Source organism: Amborella trichopoda, chromosome 4 (genome assembly GCF_054954075.1).
Source record: "Amborella trichopoda isolate Santa Cruz 75 chromosome 4, AtrichopodaSantaCruz75HAP2 v2.0, whole genome shotgun sequence".
NCBI classification, from domain to species: domain Eukaryota; kingdom Viridiplantae; phylum Streptophyta; class Magnoliopsida; order Amborellales; family Amborellaceae; genus Amborella; species Amborella trichopoda.
Window position 1 is genome coordinate 41,365,642 of NC_142339.1, and position 21,644 is coordinate 41,387,285.

Consider the following 21,644-nt stretch of genomic DNA (forward strand, 5'->3'; position numbering starts at 1 on the left):
AAACACATTAGCCAGTACTTTTTTTAAAGTTATTATAAGGCTAAGAGGACACCTTTTTTATTGGTACATAAGTCTTGGAAAATACCGGCAAACACAGTTAAGAAATAGTCAGCCTATTGTTGAATTTCTTAATTATTTAGTCTCTGAATTCTTAGGCCCAGTTAAGCATGAACAAATTGCTGTTAGAGAAGAATTTTTTCAGCTTAAATGTTGTTCTTTCAAGAGACAGGATCTTGAAAAGCATTTTTCTGTGATGAACAAAAGATATCCTAAAATAGGAGGAATTGATGATATAAATTTGAAACAATTTTATCTTAAATCCATACCTCCTACCCTTGGAAAAGAAGCCACAAAGACCATGGAAAATCAAGGACTTACTATTCAAAATACCAGTTTTGGTGAATTATACCAGTTTGTTCTCCATGCTTTAGAAAGACTCTGCAACCAAGTTGAATTTGTGAAACAAATGGAAAAAAATAAGTGTTTACTGGGAAAATCTTGTGATAAACCATATCTCAAGATTAAATGTGATGCAGAAAAACAATGTTCATGTCCACTTGCCCCAAAAGGAAAAAAGAAGTTTGAACAAAAAAGAAAGAAGAAGAAATTCAAAAGAATCAAATATCTTCGAAGATCAAGATTTTGAGGCCATAGACATAAGAAAGGAGACAGATGTTATGTATGTGGAAAGAAAGGACATTTTGCAAAAAATTGCCTGAATCAGAAAAAGAAAAAAAAGATAGTACATCTTTTGTCACAAGTCTTAGAAGAAGAAATTGAAGATGATTTAAAATCTATGTTTTCTCTGGATGATGAGCAGAGCCGTGAAACATTGATATCCATTGCTTATTCTGATGATTATGAGCTAAATGAGATCAGCAACACCTTTGTTCCAGAGATATTGTCTTCACAGGATGAAATTTCAGATATATACAGTTTACCCTATCCGCCTACCCCAATAGCCCTTGTTCAGATACTCCAAGAATACTATTCCAAGCCTTTGACCATACCAGCCTTTTTTGATACAAGAGCATCAGTTAGTATTTTAAAACCTGATTTGTTTTCAAAACAGTTTTGGGAAACATGTAACCAAACTTTTAGAGCTGCTAATGGAGAGAAATTTACCATAACCCAAATTAGCAAACCCATTTTGATAAAACTATTTCCAAAACTAGTTATCCAAAATAAACTCTTAAGATCCTATTTGCCCAACAAAGAACTTTTACTAGGATTTGATGTTTTACATCAAGTAAAACTTCAATGGACTTCCAAAAGATTACATTATAGGAACCTAACCTTACCCTGGATAGCTTGTATAGACCAACCTTACACCTTAGAAACCGTCAAACAAAATATTATATCAGATTGTTGTGCTAATTCCCACTTTGAGTTTCTCAAAAAATATATCAACCCATTATGAAGAAATCAAAATTTCTATATTAAACTGCCTTGTAAGAAAAATGAGGACATAAATCCCTCAAAGTCTCACAGAGGTTTAAATCCAAACTTATTGGAACAAGCTAAGCTAGAGACACAAGACTTGATAAAGGAACAGTTAATTGAGCCTACCAGTTCACCTTGGGTTTGTAAAGCTTTTTATGTAAACAAAAGAGCTAAATAAATTCGAGGAAAACTCAGGCTAGTGATCAATTACCAACATTTGAATACTTTCATTGCAGATGACAAATTCCCTTTGCCTAATCAAATTGCATTATTTTTTCAAATTTCTCATGCCCATATATTTTCCAAATTTGATTTGAAATCAGGATTTTGGCAAATAGGAATTCACCCAGATGATCGTCCTAAAACAACCTTCTGTTTACCGAATTACCATTTCCAATGGGTTGTTATGCCCTTTGGTTTGAAAAATGCACCCACATATTTTCAAAAAGTCTTAACAACTATTTTTGAACCAATCTCAACACAGGCATTGATATATATAGATGACATACTCATCTTTTCTCCTGATCTAGATAGTCAGGTTCTCTTGTTAGATAAATTCCACTCCCTCTATTGTAAATATGATATTATGCTTTTCGAAAAAAAAATGTGTCTTTGCTACATCAGAAATAGATTTCCTTGGTATGCATTTTCACAATGGAATGTACAAACTCCAGCCCCATATAGCCAAACACTTGCTAGAATTTCCTGATACTTTATCTTCTGTAAAGCAAATCCAGCAATTTTTAGAATTGTAAATTATATGTCCCCTTTTATTCCCAAACTTTCTTTGTTCATTAGTCCTCTTTACCTTTTGCAAAAGAAAAAAGCACCGCCATGGACAAGAAAACAGACTGAATGTGTTCTAGAGCTCAAAAGATTATCTCAAAAATTTATCTTATTTAAAAATCCCTTCTACAGGAAAAATAATTTTGCAAACAGATGCATCTGATGAATTTTGGGCATGTATTTTGCTTGTAGAAAAAGAAAAAAAAAGAATGATTTGTAGCTATAAAAGTAGAAAGTTCAAAGCATCTGAACTTCATTACCATTTAACATTCAAAGAAATCCTAGCAGTAAAAAGAGGAATTGAAAAATTCTAGTTTCATCTAATAGGACATACTTTCCTTGTTGAAATGGATTTATTTGCTTTTTCAAATATGCTAAAATTCAAGAATAAGATTCTTCCGAATCCCCAATTACTCAGATGGTCAAATTGGTTTTCTCAATGGAATTTTGAGTATAAGCATATTTCTGGAAAGAACAATATTTTGGCAGATATGTTTTCTCGAAGAAAATTTTCTGAAGAACCAAGTCTTTCAGTTGTTCCTTTTTTGGGAGCAATAATCAGAATTGATGAAGAATCAAAAGACGTTCCTGATGAAATATATGACATCATTCTCAGTAAAATAATGGAATCAAGAAATGAGAATATGCAACAAAAAATGCATGAAATATTAAACAGAAATCATAGAGAATGTTTTCAAAGAATTCGATGCCATTCTACATATCCATTTTTATCTCTATTCCAAACCAGACATTATTATAATATGCCAAAAGAAGCTATTTGTTTCCTCTAGTATCTTACCCAAAAACACCATATATGTTTTAATTTCCATGTATGGAAATTATCATGCTATCTCAGACATTGTCATTTCCTACAATAGAACAATTACATCCACCTCAATCCCAGAGCCTTCAACTTTTATAAATTTCTTTTAAAACACTACCATTATAATCAATGGATTGAATCCTTTGGTTATCCACACCGACCTTTTATCATTATAGCTTTCCATCAAGATCTTAGACCTCAAATTTATACTGAACATACTTATTTTACCCAACATTCTTTTATCCAGACTGTTGGATGGTATGATTCTAATCTCCTGAATTTTTGGATATTTCAGACAGAATTATGAAAAGAGTTAAAAATTCTCATGCGCTATATTAACATAATCTAGCCTGAATGGATTCCTTTGGATGTCTATACAGGAACCACAGTATGGAATGATGAGACTCCCCGAGGAGCTGCACTACTACACCAACTGCACATATGGCTTGTTGATCACCCTCCTCCTGCAGTAATACAAACAGGTAGTTCCAATGATGATTCCTACATAGGACCCTCACACAGTCCGTCTAATCCTTCATCACCAAGCTATGATTCTGATGGTTATTCTCTCAATTATGACACAAATTAGACAAAACTGTTCAATATCACTGTGGATATCACTATTTTTTCGGCAGCACTGTTCAATATCACTATGGATATCACTATTCTGTCGGCAGCACTGTTCAAAATCACTGCATTTCTCTTTAGGCTTATAAGTTTTTGGAAAAGGTTTATTATACTTCCTTATGACATATAACATATATACTTCCCCTTGTCCCCTTGTCCAGCTGTTCAATTTAGATTACGTTAGTCATTGACCGTTTGATCTAGATCCAACGCCTGAAAGTATTTTATTTTAAATTTTTTTCAACAAATTGCATGAATTTAAAATTTGGTACGTGCCATCTTTTAAATCCAACACCTCAAAGTATTTTACTTTTTATTTTTTTTTACAAATTGTATTAATATAAAGTCTCAAAGTATTTTATTTTTAATTTTTTTTTACAAATTTTATGAATATAAAATTTGGTAAGTGTCATCTTCGAATCTAATGCCTCAAAGTATTTTATTTTTAATTTTTTTCTTCTAATAGAACACCTCAAAGTATTTTATTTGAAATTTTTTCTACATTGTATGAATATAAAATTTGGTATATGCCATCTTCTCAATGGGACGCAGCTTAAAAAAAATGCCTCATAGTATTTTATTTTTAATTTTTTCTTCGAATATATAGTCTCAAAGTATCTTACTTTTAATTTTTTTGCCTCAAAGTAACTTAAAAAAACAGACATTTTGTTGATCTTCAGTAAATGCAGGATTGGAAACTGTAACATAGCAACTAGGTAGGGGAGTGCTACCACGATGATCGAGCCCCTTTTGCTACTAAGTGGCACCTACTGTTTCTACGTTATAATTAAAATCCCTCCAACTGTGGGTTCCCTCTCAATTCACACAAATTATATTGTAAAAAGATAGGAGTTTCACTATTCAATTTATTAAATCTCTCACGCGCTTTTGACCTACTCGTGTCTTTAGTAGGAGAAATGGACTCACAGTCGTGCTTCTAGAGGTAAAAATCAACGTCGCCAAATTTCATTCAAAATCTGATTTGAAATGTTATTTATCTAAGATATAATAAGAGAACATATTGAATAGTTCAAAATCGCCATAGTTTCTGTGTCAAAGGTTGCTAGATTCTTCCGAAATCCAAATTCCTCACAAGTTGGACAAGGATATCTTTTCCACGAAATCGGAGGCACAGCACCACCTCTCTCTCTCTCGGGTCACGGCGGCCTGGCCAGCTCCGAAAGCCCCATCTTAAAATAAAATAAAAAAAGTAGGATATGGGCTACAAACTGCATCATGTGGGCCGGGCTAGGGTCAATGTCACTCTGACTTTTTTTTTTCTTGTTTTTTAATTTTTATATTTAGTTTTAGCCAGGCCATGCTAACTTTAAAGGAAAAAAGCCGGTCGCGACCCGGCCCGAGCCATTGCCACCGTACTCTCTCATTTTGGACTTAGTCTTTTATTTTAAAAGTTTAAGAAGAAGAGCTCAAACACACGCCAGCCTCGTACGTCACACCCAATAAATGAATGGGAAGACTTGAAAAGTCTATCCTTTACTATATTCTTAAGAGTTGAAAACCTCTTTATTATATTTTTAAGTGTTGAAAAGTTTATGTAACGTGTCAGCCCCACACGTAACGTGCACATCAAAAGGTTGTGTGGGCACCAAATAACCTCCAACTTCATGTCCACCTTGTGAAAAACAGAAAGGGGTTGCGGGCGTGGCCGCACCTGGCTAAGGCCTTTCATTCTCATCTTAGGCAATAAAAAACACGAACAATTTCAAAAAAATAGATAGGGGCTCTTGATTTAGTAATAGGTCATATTTACTGAATTACTTAAAAAAAAAAAAAAACAGAATTTTTTTCTTAAAAATAATTTTTGGATCATCTACTTTTAATATTTTAAAATATTTATTTTTGTTTCGACAAAGTTAGTACTTGAGACGTAATGCTCATGCAAATATTCTTTTGGACCAGTAGAATTTTGAAGTTTCGCAAAAAATTAATTTTAGGCAAAATTATAAAAATCCCGTAAGACCTTATTTTTTTTCACTTTTCCTTAAACAAATTTTATATGCAAATACCTGAAATTTTTTAGACAAAAAACAAAAATTATTTTGGTTAGATTTGATTTTTAGACAAAAACAAAAATTATTTTGGTTAGATTTGATGTTTACTTTTGGACCCAGTAGCCTATTACCGGAACCAACCATCACATTGCTGGAGCCCTTTACATAGCGTTGAAAACCTGGAATCTCGTAACATCTACGGTCGGATCGTCCTTTACAACTATTAGACCACATTTTACATAGTGCCGGAGCCCTACTATCCAAGCACATTTTACACAATTTTGGAGTCATATTATCGGATCGCATTTTACATGGTACTGGAGCCTACTGGTGGATTGCTAGACCGTATTTATACAATGCATGCTATAAAAGCAATTTTGGTGGGATAGAAAAAGAGGCATGGTCAACGTAAAAGTAAGGGATTAGGTTTTTTTTTTTTTTTTCAAAGTTAAAAGGTATTAGCGTATTTTGCAAAAAAAAAAAAAAAAAAAAAAGTTAGGCTGAAGTAAGTTACATAGAAAGTAGAGTCTGGTTTTTTTTTTTAAATTTTCCCTTAATTTTACGTAGCCTTGAAAGAGACAGTTTGAATTTTTCGCTGGTCACAGACCGAGTTAATTGAAAGGGAATTTTCCAATCTTATTTACTTTAACTATTTTAATCTCAGCTTCAGGTATTGACCATCTCAAACTTCCCACGCTCTTGGATCCATGCCTCTTGCCTATAAGTATTGTCCCACTGCACTTGCAAATCCCAAGCCTCTCTCTCTCTAAAACCCACGTACCCAAGCCTCTGCATATCTCTGTCCAACTTTGGTTTCAACCTTTGGCATTAGTTCCTAATACCAAATATTTTGGTTGCTATCTTCTCGAAAAGGATTGGATTTTTTCTCATAGAGTTTAGGAAGAGATGGAAAGGAGATTATCGAGCATGAACCAGCCCCCCACTTATGGGGATTATGTAACAATTCTGAGCATTGATGGTGGTGGAATAAGAGGAATTATTCCCGCAACCATCCTTAGTTTTCTTGAGTCTGAACTTCAAGTATGTCCTCTCTCTCTCTGTTCAGCTACAGTAACTTCTAATTTTTTTACTTTTTAAAACTTGGGAAAGCTCGTCCTCGTCCTTTTCTTGAAAAGTATACTTTCTTATTTTTTGTTTTTTAAAAATCGGAAAGTTGGTACTCGTCTTTTCTCGTGAAGTATACTCATAAAAGAGAAAATGGGAAGAGAGTTTGGTGGGAGAGAAAATAAGGAGAGAGTGTGTTGGTGGGTGGTTAAAAAGCAGTGACCTATAGTCGATAAGTAAATAAATTTTATTAAACATTGCTAATTATATGTGAATTTTTATATTGAAACAATCAGAAGCTGGATGGCGAAGAAGTGAGACTTGCCGATTATTTCGATGTGATTGCTGGGACGAGCACCGGAGGCCTTGTTACTGCCATGATCACAACACCAGGAAATAACGACCGCCCTCTCTATGCTGCCAAAGATATCACCACCTTTTACCTTGATCATTGCCCCAAAATTTTCCCCCAATCAAGGTAAACTAATTAATCATAAAAAAAAAAAAAAAATCACTTTCTAATTGCATAACAGCATTGTTTAGTGTATAATGAACTAATCTCTCTCTCTTTCTTTCTATTGTAATACAGCGGGTTTCTTGGATCTGCTTTCAAGTTTACGAGTGCGGTAACGGGCCCCAAATACGATGGAAAGTATCTTCACAAGATCGTCAGGAAGGAGCTCGGAGATAAGAGACTTCATGAAACTCTGACCAACGTTGTTATTCCTACATTTGACATCCGATTATTGCAGCCCACCGTCTTTTCTTCCTACCAGGTAACGTCGTCTCTCTCTCTCGACCCTAAATTCCCCCTCCCACAACTCTCTCTCCGGAAATCAATCAACTGTTGCTTATCTTTCTTCAGATAAAAGCTGATAAATCGAAGGATGCGTTATTATCTGACATTAGCATAGGCACATCAGCCGCTCCGACATTCCTTCCAGCCTATTATTTTGAGAATGAAGGGAACGATGGGAAGATTCAGAGCTTCAATTTGGTCGATGGAGCGATGGCAGCCAATAATCCTGTAAGCTATTAGATTTTTAATTTTGATGTTTTGATTTCTAAAAAGAAAAAGTTTATCTAAGTGTGAGGCTCTAAACAATCAAATTAGAGCACACCTCAAAAATTTCATTGGAAGAGGTTGTTTTGATGCTCAAATTTTCTCAAATTGATCTTCTTGACCTCAAAATACATGGACATCAGAAAACAAATGGATTCCAAGTTTTGAAAAATGTGCATCTTGTAATACATTTTTGAAACGTCAGTTTTCAAGATTTTCTAAGTTTTCATAGATTTACTCGATCTAGACAATTTTTTAAGCTTTAAATTTAATAATTAGAGATAAAAATATATTTTAAGGCTATCATTAAGATTTCCGGTATTGAAACCATATTTATTCACACAATTTGAGTTTGTGCTTTACTTTGATTGATTAGAGCCTCAGCCTTCCACAAACTGCACCCTTTCTTAAAAGAATAAACAAAAACACTTTGTTGAATTCTACAATTTCTTCAAATTTATTGGTAGGTTAGGTAAGAAGTTTCATCAGAGAGGACGAAAAAACATAACATGTCTATCAAACCCAAGATTTTAATTCTTATTTTAAACAAGTTTATGGATGCCGGCATCTATTTTCTCGCTCTAGAAATTAGAAAATATTGTCTAACAAAGGTTTCAGATGAGAGAAAATACATCAATAATGTTATTCTAATGACCGGAAGATCTAACATGGATATTTCACTTCTCATTTTTCAGACACTTGTCGCTATGGGTGAGCTTACAAGAGAGATATTTAACCAGAACCCCGATTTTTTTACCATCAAACCAATGGATTACCGTCGATTCCTCGTTGTCTCTCTCGGCACTGGTACTTCAAGTTCTACTGATAATTATAGTGCAAAAGACGCTGCTAAATGGGGTGTTTTGGGTTGGTTATACAACAGTGGAGGCACTCCCCTTATTGACACATTTCAACAAGCAAGTGCAGATATGGTCGACATCCACATCTCTGTTGTCTTTAAGGCTCTTGATTCTGAACAAAGCTATCTCCGTATTCAGGTATCATCCATCTCTCTCTCTCTCTCTCTCTCTCTCTCTCTCTCTCTCTCTCTGTCAACATAACCACAAAACGTTTTCTTATGCATGCGGGTTGTGTTTGCATAAGTCACTGTTATATGTTACATGACATATGATGTATAAGCATGTATGCCCAGAAGAAACGAATGTCATGTATGCACCCTTGTATGACATGTATACTTGACATACACAGTCATACATGTACAAATGCGGGATCGTGGGGGTGTACAGTATCTTTTTCCAAAAAGACTTTCAACTCCCGCCGGAGTGTACTATCCATTTACTACCTCCGGCAAAACATATGCAAGGGATACTTTTAGATCTCTCAAATTTTGGAGATGTGATCTCTAAAACTTATAAGACTAATCGCAATTTAAAAAATTCCCAAATAAATTCTCTATGTACAAGAGAAAATTGTGCCTCAAGATTAAAAGATTAAATCGAGATTGTCTAAATTTTGACGAGCTAGATCCAAGTGTCACAAAACTCAAAATTTGAATTTTTCTTTCAAAATTAAGTACTTCATAGATCGTTGACAAAATTTTAAGCTAAAAAAACTCTTCTTAAATTGATGTTTTGAGTGAGGGAATAGATGCATAGTATACTTCCATGGGATCTCAGTATACATGCGCCATTTTTTATTGCGTTAAACGCTAGATTTGCGATCTGGATCGTGATGGACAGATATAAAAAAAAACTAAAATAAAATTAAAATTAAAATATAGCTTATGGGGATTTGGGGGAACATAGGTAATCTGAAGAAAAAGAAAAAATAAACATATTGGGAATCACCAAATTTTTAAGGCACTGCCCTAAATTGTGATGTTATTGTTTGTAGGATGACACATTAACGGGAGACACATCGTCGGTTGACATTGCAACGGAAAAAAACTTAAAGGATCTTGTGAAGGTGGGTACAGAGCTCTTGCAAAAGCAAGTTTCGAGGGTAAACTTGGAGACGGGGAAATTTGAGCCGGTGCCAAATGAGGGCACCAATGAGCAAGCTTTAATCAGGTACATAAATCTATTTTCTATCTTAAATATCCGCAAATAATTTTAGCATTCTATTCTTTTCATTGTGTACTTTTAAAATAATAATCGAAAAAAAAGTAACTTATAAAATAATTACAATTTACTGTATTTTGATAAAATTTCCTTTATTAGCATAATAGAAACATATAGCTATGAAATAGTAAGTGTGCTTGAGATTTATTACGGAAATTGTAGGTACGGAACTAAGTAAGTTGTGATATATCTATGTAGGTTTGCAAAGTTATTGTCCAAAGAGAGGAGAACTCGGCTGCAAAGATCTCCTCACCCCTCCAGCGAATGAGACTCTATAGTTGTTGACACACTCATAACTGAAGACTTGATTCTTTGATTTTATTATTTGTATTCAAACTAGTCCGTGGGTTCTAATCATGTGTATGGATCCAATTTGATGAATTGATGTAATGAGAAGACTCGAGCAACAACGAGTCATTAAGAAATAAATACTCATGCTTTATATTTTTGGAATAATCAAATAAATACGTACTTATTCTCATCAACTAATTCAACTCTATTTATTTATAAAGGAAAAGGTTTCTTTACTAGGTACCATTCAATGCAAGTGTATGATAAATTTATCTAAATGCACTACTTTTCAACTATTTAAGTTTGGGTGCAGTTTGTATAGAGCCTAGGCTCTAAACAATCAAATTAGAGCCTACCTTCAAATAGTGTCGAGAAATGTGGTTTCAATACTGGAAACCTTTGTGATAGCCTTAAAATGCATTTTCATCTTTATTTATAAAGTTTAAAGCTTCAAAAATAGTGTAGATCGACATATCAAAAAATTGACGGTCCAAAAATGCATTACAAAATACACTATTTTCAAAACTTGAAATCCATTGTTTTTTCATGTCCATCCATCTTGATGTCGAGATGATCAATTTGGTGATATTTGAGCATCAAAACAACTTTTCTGAGTGAAAGTTTTGAGGTAGGCTCAAATTTGATTGTTTAGAGCCTCAACTTTTCCCTTGAACTTTTACCTTTTTTCATACTATTCCAACTCAAAATCATGCCTATTTTGATAGGTATTTTAAAATTTTTTTAAGAAAAGGTGAAATGCCAAAAACTAATATTTTAAATGCATTTTGACAAATTCCCCTAAATGTATTTGCAGGAGCTGATCATGAAAAAATCTTGAGCTAATCATGAAAGAATGATTACAAAAAGGCTTGCTACTCTGCCTCATTGGTAGAGTATTTCTTTTCGAGAGAGATGACATGAGGGAGGGGACAATCATTAGGAGATATGACCAAACTCTTAGCTTTGTATACACCAGGATACCCGACCATGATAGTTAATCCATAAATAGCATCAAGAATATTTGAAAATCCTCACTTTCCCCCTATAGAGGGATAATATAAGAGGGAGTTGAACCATAAAATCCGTTCCAAAGGGCATGTATGCTTCATCAAATCACCAAAAATCAGCTAACAACCATGGCCCAAATTTGATCTGGGCTCCGACCTCCTGGTTTATGGGATTTGCCTAATTATAGGCCACTTCTAGTTGATTTTAGGGATCTTCTAGTAGACGAAGCCTTATCCTTGACTCCCTAGTTCCAGTCCAGAAAACATAAGAAAACCCTAATAAACCTTAACTAGAACAAAACCAGACTCTCTACAAAGATCCAGAAAACATAAGAGAAGAAGATTACTTCGATACCAAAAGCCCTAGAAAAACAATCCCAATCATCTGTCCCAAAGCCCAAGAGACATCCGGTTCAACAAAACCTCCAAGGAGAAGTTGCGAAGACTCATCCATCCTATCTTTTCTAGGCCCTAACTCTAGAGGGGCACACTTCCCAAGTATTGCTCTTTCTTTTGTTTATCTTCTGAATTTTCCTTTTTAACTATTTGCTTCTCTGTTTTTAACTCTTTTAAAACTGTCCTCTCATTTTCTAGTAAATTCCTAAAGTTTTTCTTTAGGTTTTATAAAAATTAGAACTGGCTCCTCGCTGATGATATACGAGAAAGAAATCTCTTACTAGACCTATTTCTCACATATTCTCGAATCTGATGAGACGCATTTTGCAGAGATTTAACTAACAAGTTTGCACACAAATCAAGACTGGATGGACCTTAGGTAGTGTATTTCATCCCGTATCTTGTGTGTAAACACTACTATGGACTCGATCATTATTTATGTTGTAGGAGAGGGAAGTCATGCTTTCGGCACGACTTGCAGAAATCTATGTAAATATGGTTTTTCCTTTTTCTTTTTTTTTTTTTCCTCGTTTTTCTACTATTTTTGCCAGCCATGTGGGATATTAGACTTTTTTGATGAATCCCACTTTTATAAACTTATTTACCTCAACTCCTGTTTGGGGGCCTATTCTGCGTGACATGCATCAAATGCAAGTCTCAAATCCTGAAACTATTGTTTCTGATTCTGTATTTTCGTTCTAGCTTAATACAATTGTGGAATTTCTATACAAAAAGAAAAGAAAAAGTAAGCTTTCCAACTGCCAAATCCCAAACCCTAATATAGGTGCACTCAAACCTCTAAAATAACAGTTGGAACATTGATTGTCAAAAAGCTCGTCCCCTTTGGCCTTAGGATTAACAGTTCTCTCAAAGACGTAAATAAATTGGATTTTTAAAGATGAATCTCGCCAAATCGAATTTTATCTACCCTACCCACAACCCACCTAACATTCCTATCCACAATGTCTTTGACTCGACAAATATCTTTCCAAAGATGAGAAGCTTCTGCAGGTCTTCTACCTCAAAAAAAAAAAATTGTCTATCCCATATTTTTCCTCCGCCACATTCTTTCATAAAAGATCATCACATTGTAAAAAATCTCCACCACCATTTTGAGAGTAAGGCTTCATTGACCAACTTAAGACCCCTGATAACCAACCTTCCATTTTGGGGTACATAACGTATTCCAGCTCACAAGATGATATTTGTTCTTTCGGTCAACATTCACCCAAAGAAAATTTCTCAATCTCTTTAGTCACCATTGCTAAGATATATAATAAGGGTGCCGTTGGCATACGAATGCATCCGTAGCTGTAGAGGTAAGGTTCACCTTCAAATTTTATCATGGTATATAATTTTGATGTAAAATGTTCTTAGGAGTATCTCAAAATCTATTTTTATATCTAATTATAAAATTTTAAATTTCAAAAATGGTTAAAATCAAGTAGATCTATTAACATATAAAAATCTTGAAAATGGACGGTGTAAATAATATGTTGTAAAATGCACTATTTCTGAGACTTGAAATCTTTTTATTTTTCATGGTCATACATCTCAATGTCCAGATGATCAATCAAAGGGTTTTTCAACATTAAAACTACCTTTTCTGATCGAGTTTTTAGGTGCATCCGAAGTTTTACATTATAAAGTTGCATCCTTATATAAACTTTTTCCATATAATAAAGACATCAGGTAAATAGGAACTTTAGCATGGGAAGATTCAATCATAATGACTCTTACACCCCGCAATAGAAACTTCATCTTCCATAGGTCAAGTTTCACATGCATCCTCTTCAAGGCTGGATCCCAAACCAACCTCGGCAGTCGAGTGTTTGAGACTGGCAAACCGAGGTATTCGATAGGAAAAAAAACAACATTGTGCCCTGCTACAGATGCAAGCGAGTGCACAAGAGCATCTGAACAGCCAGCCCCAATCGCCAAAGTTTTCTTGAAATTAACTTTAAGCCCAAAACCTAACTCACAACATCAAAGAAAATTAGTGATGTACCTCAAAGCTTAAAGCCTTCGGACACCTTAAAGCCATTAAGTTTTCCCAGCCTTCCACCTTGGATATCATGAAACTAAAAGCTTCAACAATCAAAGTGAAAAAGAATGGGGATAAAAGATCACTCTGTCGGATTCATCTCAATGTCCTAAAAAAACATGTAGGGGAATGGTGGGCGCTCGAGAGGCAACCCCACATCCATCTCCTCCATTTCAAATAGATGACGCGCCTCTTTATAGCTTACTGCTAATAAGGAGGGATGAAAATATGGCTTACAGTTCTGTTCTGGATTTCACTTCTCTCAAAATAAGAGGGATACACACTAGGGAACTAGGGAGAAAAGTAAAGTACTATTGTTGTAGTCAGTAAATTCTCTTCCATGTCACCTCACTACGTCGACAAAAAAAAATTGAAATAATTATATCCTCCTACTTACTCCCTCAGTGAAAACCAAGCAATGAATACTTTTTGGATTTCGAACTTTGGGTATTGGCCTACTCAACATGCTAATAAGCATAAATAAAATAAAATAAATTGAATACACACCATAGAAGTGCCTTAACACAACCATGCACTGTGATTGAAATTTAACTGTGATTTTGAGACAATCACATCATTTGGCTCAATTTTTTTTTTTTTTACTTTTGGTAACCACTCAGTTACTTATTTTAAAGTGGATTTTTAAATTTCAGATTACAAAAGTCCTCTAAGTGTGTTCTAATATGAAATTTGTTTGCACCATGCCTATTATATTATTATTATTATTATTATTATTATTATTATTATTATTATTATGATTTTGGTAGATCAATAGAGAAAGAGCTCCCTACCATGGTAAAAATAAAACTCAAGATGTCATATTATGGCACCCTTTTAAATAATAAAAAAGTATCTTAAGTGTATTTCAAATGTAAACTTTGTTAACACTGTGCCTATATATATATATATATATATATCTATATATATATATATATATATATATATATATATATATATATATATATATATATATATATATATATAGATATATATATACACACACACACCAATACCTATAGCTGAAAATGAACATTGATTTCGCATATGCTCATCACGGCTCAAAGTTCAGCGTACAGTCACGATTGTCCGGTAGTGTTTCAATTTTCATTTTTTCTATAAATTGGAATGATTTGAAATTTGGAGCGTGTGTACTTCTTAGTGAGGCGCACCTAATAAAAATATGCAAAAAGTATTTCGTAAAATATAAATTGACCAAAATATCCCAATAAATTTTCAGAGGTATTTTGGTTAATTTATATTTTACAAATTATTTTTTTATATTTTTACTAGAATATCCCCTTTTTGATGAATACAAGCTCCAAATTTTAGATCATTCCAACTTGTAAAAAGTGTGGTGAACTTTGGACGGTGATGAGCATAGACGAAATCACTGTTCATTTTCGCCTATAGATGTTGCGTAGTGTTTTCCTATATATAGAGCCGAGGCAGGTAACGTCCAGCCCTATATGATGCAAAAGGTCGGGTGTATTCAGGACACAACTACCCTATGGAAAAATGTTTATCCCCATATGACATAAACGGTCGGGTGTATTCTGTCTATCCCCGTATTGACGTAAAAGAGTCGGGTGTATGGTCCACTGCTGCATGACGCTAAACTGCTTAGAGGATTCTATGGTTGCATGAGTTCAAATTGCTAACTAACCTTCTTTTTCGAAATATCTTTCTCTTTTCAAAATTTTCAATATATGTTTATGATTTCAAAAACTTTAATTTCTTTTTTAAAATCGTAACTTATCCTTGCTCCGGGCTCTATTTAATTCTCCTCTTACTTTCAAAATTTCTAAAAAGTATTTTAAAACAAAGGAGCTTGGATACCCGTATATGATGATTACCACGTTTGCCGCGTTGCTACCTCGTCTCTCACTTCAGATTCGGCCGAACAAGTCTCTTCCTATAGAAAGCCTTTTCCTATAGACAACCTTAAGAAACTCGAAGGAGATCAAATAAAATGCCAGGGTTAAAAATTCAAATTGTGAAAACCCCGGAAGTTAAGTGGCATGGCCAGAAAATCCAACTCAAGTTTCAAGCTTGTGTATCTCGTCGACATCTCACGCCAAAAACCCTAAGAGGAAAAATACCATAGGTGGGCGCTCTCGATGAGCGTAATGACTTGGAAGGATAGTTGGTGTGCCCTCTGACCACGTGACCTCAGGAAGAAATCTTTGACGTTCACCTGCCCCTCGAATGACAGGGAACGCCAGAGTGTCTACTTCTTTGCCACTCACCTGTCTCTCAAATGACAGGCAGCGCCAAAGAGGGGCAATTGTAGACATCTCATTTTAAATCTGGCAAATTCTATGGTTTCTTGATTTCTTAGGACCACACTTAACCTAGTAAACTCAAATCCATAATTCACAGAATCTACCTTGTGACCCAGAACCAGTTTGCCTGTCGAGAACCCTGCTGGAACCCTGTTTTGACCCAGATTTTTGTAAATGCTCAGTTTTATTAAACAAATCATTAAAAATAGTAAAAAAATCCGTTTTGACCCAAATTTTCTCTGAGAACTTTATAAGAGGCTGATGAACACACCAGAAATGATAACTCTCAATTTTGACAAAAATTGGTGTATGCGACATGAAGCGTGCCACCCAGGCGATACGACTCGTGCCACCCAGCCTTGGGCGACATAGAGCCTGCCGCCTAGGCGACACAAAGAATTCCACCCAAATCCGTGACTCTCAGAAATTTGACGTTTGACTGGGATTTTCTTGTTACATGTGCTTATTTTTCCCAATAAGTTTTGACCCCTATAATGCCTCTTTTCGTGGTCATTTGAGAGGAGCCTTGAGACGAGAGAGAAAAACCCTAGCAGAGACGGAAAATATGATTAGAGATAGAGAGAGTTACAAGAGAGAAGAAAAAACCCTAGAAACTGCTTTAGAAACTCGGGCCTCCTGAGGGAAAACCTGAGTTTGAGAAAACCTAGACCTAAGGCACAACCACCCTTGATCTACTCTTAGAGCACAACCACCCTTCTTCAACCAGAGACTTTCTGGTGAACATCGGACTCAGAGAGACAAAAGAGGATTTGTTCTGATACCGGCGACCCCTAGAAGGCTCGGGAGTTCGGGGCCATCTGGCCCCGGTCAGTATCACTTTTTTCTTTATTATTCTTCTTTTATGGTTTTAATTCCATTTTGATTTGTTTATTTGCTTTAAAATCGTATTTTCGTGTCTTGGATCATGTTGGCTCTACCACAGATCTGAGAGTAGATCTACTCGTTTCTGGGCATATCTGAACTCGATTTGTCCCACTTTCTTTACCATAATAAAACCTCTATGGTCATATGAGTATAACTGCCGACTATACTGTCCATCGTTGCATGATGTTAAACTGCTTAGAGGGCTCTATGGTTGCAGGAGTTTAAACTGCCAACCAACCTTGTTTTTCGAAATATCTTACCCTTTCAAAATTTTCACTATATGTCTTGTGTTTTCAAATAATTTAATTTCTTTGTTAAAATCGTAACCTGTCCCTGCTCTGGGTTTTATTTCAAATCTCCCCCTATCTTCAAAATTACTAAAACATCTTTTACCCCTACATGATGAGTACCGCGTTTGCCGCGTTGATGCTCGTCTCTCACTTCGGATTCGGCCTGACAAGTCTCTTCCTATATAAAACCTTTTCTATAGACAGCCTTCGAAAACCCTAAGTAGCTCAAAGAAGATGTCAGGGTTAAAAATTTTCGAACTGCAAAACCCCTGAAGTTAAGTGGCATAACCAGAAAATCCAACTCGAGTTTCAAGCTTGTACAACTCATCCACATCTCACGCTGAAAACCCTAGGAGGAAAAATACCCTAGATAGGTGAGCTCAATGAGCGCAATGACTTGAAGAGATAATTGGTGTGCCCTCTGACCACGTGACCTCAGGAAGAAATCTTTGATGTTCACCTGCCCCTCGAAGGACAGGAAACGCCAGAGTGTCTACTTCTTTGCCACTCACTTGTCCCTTTAAAGACAAGGAGTGCCAAAGAGGGGCAACTGTAGACACCCCATTTTAAATCTGGCAAATTCCATGGTTTTCTGAACCCTTAGGATCACACTTAACCTTGTAAACCTATTTTTTTGGATAAGTACGTGTTGGTTATGTTAGTATATTCTCCCCAGTGGATTTTGACCCCTATAAACCCCCTTTTCGTGGTCATTTGGAGAGAGAGAGAGAGAGAGAGAGAGAGAGAGAGAGAGAGAGATCAAACCCTAGGAGAGAATAGATAGAGAAAAAAAATATGAGAGACAAGAACCCTAGGGAACAGAACAGATAGAGATTAGAGAGAGAAAAAAAAACAGAGAGAGTTACACAAGAGAGGAGAAAACCCTAGAAACTGCTTCAGGAACCCGAGTCTCTTGAGAGAAAAACTAGACCTAGGGCACAACAACCCTAGATCTACCCTTAGGGCACAACCAGCTTTCTTCAACTGGAGACTTTCTAGTGAACACCCAACTCAGAGAGACAAAAGAGGACTGGTTCTGATACAGGTCAGCCCTAGAAAGATCAGGAGTCCCGGACCATTCGACCTGATTCCGTATCGTTTCTTACTATTTTATTATTTATTTTATGCTTTTATTTCATTATTAATTTTTATTGCTTTCTATTTCGTGTTTCATATTCGGATCAATGCCGACGATGCCACTGATCTGAGAACAGATCCACTCGTTCCTGGGCGGATTTGGCCTCAGAACAGAATTCAATTTTCCCCTCATTCTCTATCATCTGTTTTTAAAATCAGTTTATGATGTTTAGATCTGAGGGATCTTCCTCTGAAGATCTCTTTGATTTTGAACTATAAACAGTTTGGTGCCTACCGTGGGGGCAAAATTTTCGAAAAATTGGTTCGCAATTTAGGCTCATGCCACCGAGGAGCATTTCTTTTTGATTTTTTTTGAAATTGTTATTGTTGGAAAATGGGTTGGCAATTGAGGCTCATGCCACCAAGAAGGATTGTCTTTTTTATTTTTTTCTTTTTTGAAATTTTGGAAAATTAGTTGGTAGTTTAAGCTCGTGCCACCAAGGAGCAAATTATTTTTTTATTTTTGAAGTTTTCGAAAATTGGTTGGCAGTTTAGGCTCATACAACCGAAGAGCGTTTTATTTTAAAAGTTAATAAAAATATATGAAAATGATCATAAAAAACCATGACAAACCATGTTTGATCCTTGGAAGTCCCCAAATTTAAGTGGGGGCATATTTTGACAAAAAACAGTTTGGCCGACACAGGGTGTGTCACCCAGGCGGCACTGGTTGTGTTGCCCTGCTAATTTTTTTTTTTTGTTGTTGAAGGTTTGGGAATAAAAACAAGGAGGTTTTGACAAAAAAAACTTGGGCGACATCAATGGTGTCACCCATACAAGTTGGGATTTAAATGGGATATGAGAGATGTGGGCGACACGTGTAGTGTCGCCCACACAGGGCAAAAAAAATATTTATTTATTTATTTTATTATTATTATTTTTTTTTACTTTTGGGAAACTTGGTTGGTAGTTTAGGCTCATGCCACCATGGAGTATTTTTATATTTTTGAATTTTTTTAAAATTTTCTGAAAAATTGGTTGGCAGTTTAGGCTCATGCCACCAGGGAGCGTTTTTATTTTTTTGATTTTTTCTTGAAATTTTCTTGAAAATTGGTTGGCAGTTTAGGCCCATGTCATAGAGGAGCATTGTCTTTTTTATTTTTTATTTTATTTTATTTTTGAAATTGGTTGGTAGTTTAGGCTTGTGCCACGAAGGAGCGTTTTATTTTAAAACTGGATACAACCATTGTATGAGATCACTATATATATATATATATATATACATATATATGGGAATGATTTCATGTAACGGTTGTATAGTAGTATAATGCAACCACACATTTAGAAAATCATATATTTTGGCATTTGTATGACCCCAAATTTTATACGCACATTCTCTTCATCCTTATAATCAATCCTACGAAAACAAAATTCAATTTGCACCCTAGATATTGTCAAAATTAGTACCCATTTAATAATGATCCTCGACCATATATTTGGTGAATTTCAAGGTCGAGGCCTTAAAAAATTTAAAATTATTTTTCTCTTTTTTAGCATTATTAATCTAATGATGATAAGACTATATAAAAATTTTGGGACTAAAAAAGTCCTTCTGAGGCCTATATCTAACCATCTCAATAAAATGGACGGCTTATATTAATTGAGTTAGAATAAAACTTTTCTAGTGCATTTTTCCAAAATAATTTTTTTTTATGATTGTTCTTTAGAATGAAAAGAGTGTACTTTTAAAAATTCGTGTCAAACAAATGTCTCTAATATGGTTTTTGAAGATGATTACTTATGATACAACCATTGAATGAAATCATTCCCCATATATATATATATATATATATATATATATATATATATATATATATATATATATATATATATATATATATCGGTCTAGGCGGTATTCTCAAACAAAAAATTGATAATCAGGAACAATTACTCAGATATACTTCTAAGGTTTGGAATTCCACACAAAGAACTATTCAATGGTCAAAAAAGAACTTTTAGCCATTGTCCACTGTGTTTCTAAATTCCAAAGTGATATTCTTAATCAACCATTTCTTATACGAACTGACTACAAAGCAGCCAAAGATAGTTTGCAAAAAGATGTTCAAAATTTGGTTTCTAAACAAATATTTGCTCGATGGCAGGCTATATTATCTGCCTTTGATTTTTCAATCGAACACCTTCCCGGGTCTTCAAACTCCCTACCTGACTTTTTAACCCGTGAATTTTTGCAGGGGGAGCAACACTGACGCAAACGCCGAATCACCACTGTCCCTAGCATTGCAATTGTTTGAGGAGAATAAAAATAATAATATTTTACTTTCACCTTCACCTAGTCCAATGGGTTCTCGAGGCACTTCTCGCCGAGACAAACAACCCATGTCGAATATATATATATATATATAGTCAATAGTGAAGAACTCTTTTGCCCATGGTAAAAGTAGAACTCAACTCTTCTAGCTATAATAAAAGTAAAACTCAAAATGATACGTTGTGACACCCAACTACACTGACCACCTAACCCAAAGCCATGTCCAGCGCGTGCGCTCCCATTAAAGAAATGCCTGCTCTCTACACTTCCTTAATCTACACTCTCACCTTACAAAATTGACACCATTTCAGCATTGTAGGCATCAACGAGCACATATCAAAAGTTGAAATCAGTACTAATTCGTTACTTATCTGAGTAGCATTTCCTTGTCTTATTGAAAAGGCAACAAAGAATTCATGGGATTTTCTTGGAATGGTACACAAAAATTTGCAAAGATACTGCACAGGCTCAAGTTTTTTACATCTTTTTCAGCTTTTTCTCGGTTGAAAAAAGCATAAATTTACATACACATGTGCAGAGTGAGAAAATATTTCATGCTCCCATAGGTGCATGCTGTGCATATGCTTGTGAGAAAAACTCGATTCAAATACTTACAACCCATTGATCAATCTCAAAAAAGAAAAAGGAAAAAAATTAATTTGCACTTTATATGTGATTGAAAAAGTGACGTCTGGAAGATTGGCTACGAACCGTCGAATTTTTTGAGGGAAAGATCTGGATGTTCAAGCAGTCAAAATCTAATTTCATTTGCCCTTGTATTAATAATCTAATAATAGTTAGATTGATCCCAAAAAAGTTTAACAATAAAATCCTCCAAAATATATAGATCCCAAAATTTTGGATCAATAAAATCGGCCAAAATATCTATTTAGCCTGAGGGAATTTTCTTACAGTATACTCCAGCGGAAGCATGCTATGCGCTCTCATATGTACATATGTCAGGTACATCCAATCACAGTTCTCTCTGCGCTTCCTCACACCTAACATGTTCGGGACGTCCACTGAATCCCTAAAACCAAATTTTCCCTTTTTCGGTAATCAATTTTGACGCAACAGGGATTTAATAAAGAATAATTGTTTCCTGTGGGCTGGACCTCATTTCTACAATATGCGGTCGAAAGA

General features: G+C 35.0%; 1 protein-coding gene across 1 annotated transcript; it reads left to right on the plus strand.

The window, feature by feature from the left end:
* The first annotated feature begins 6,359 nt into the window (after window positions 1–6,359).
* Window positions 6,360–10,385, plus strand: LOC18425081 (patatin-like protein 2). Its single transcript, XM_006829635.4, has 7 exons — window positions 6,360–6,732; window positions 7,053–7,234; window positions 7,346–7,532; window positions 7,622–7,783; window positions 8,515–8,817; window positions 9,674–9,849; window positions 10,099–10,385. The coding sequence occupies exons 1-7, from the start codon at window positions 6,598–6,600 to the stop codon at window positions 10,166–10,168; spliced, it is 1,215 nt and encodes a 404-aa protein (XP_006829698.2). The 5' UTR covers window positions 6,360–6,597; the 3' UTR covers window positions 10,169–10,385.
* Window positions 10,386–21,644: the final 11,259 nt, after the last annotated feature.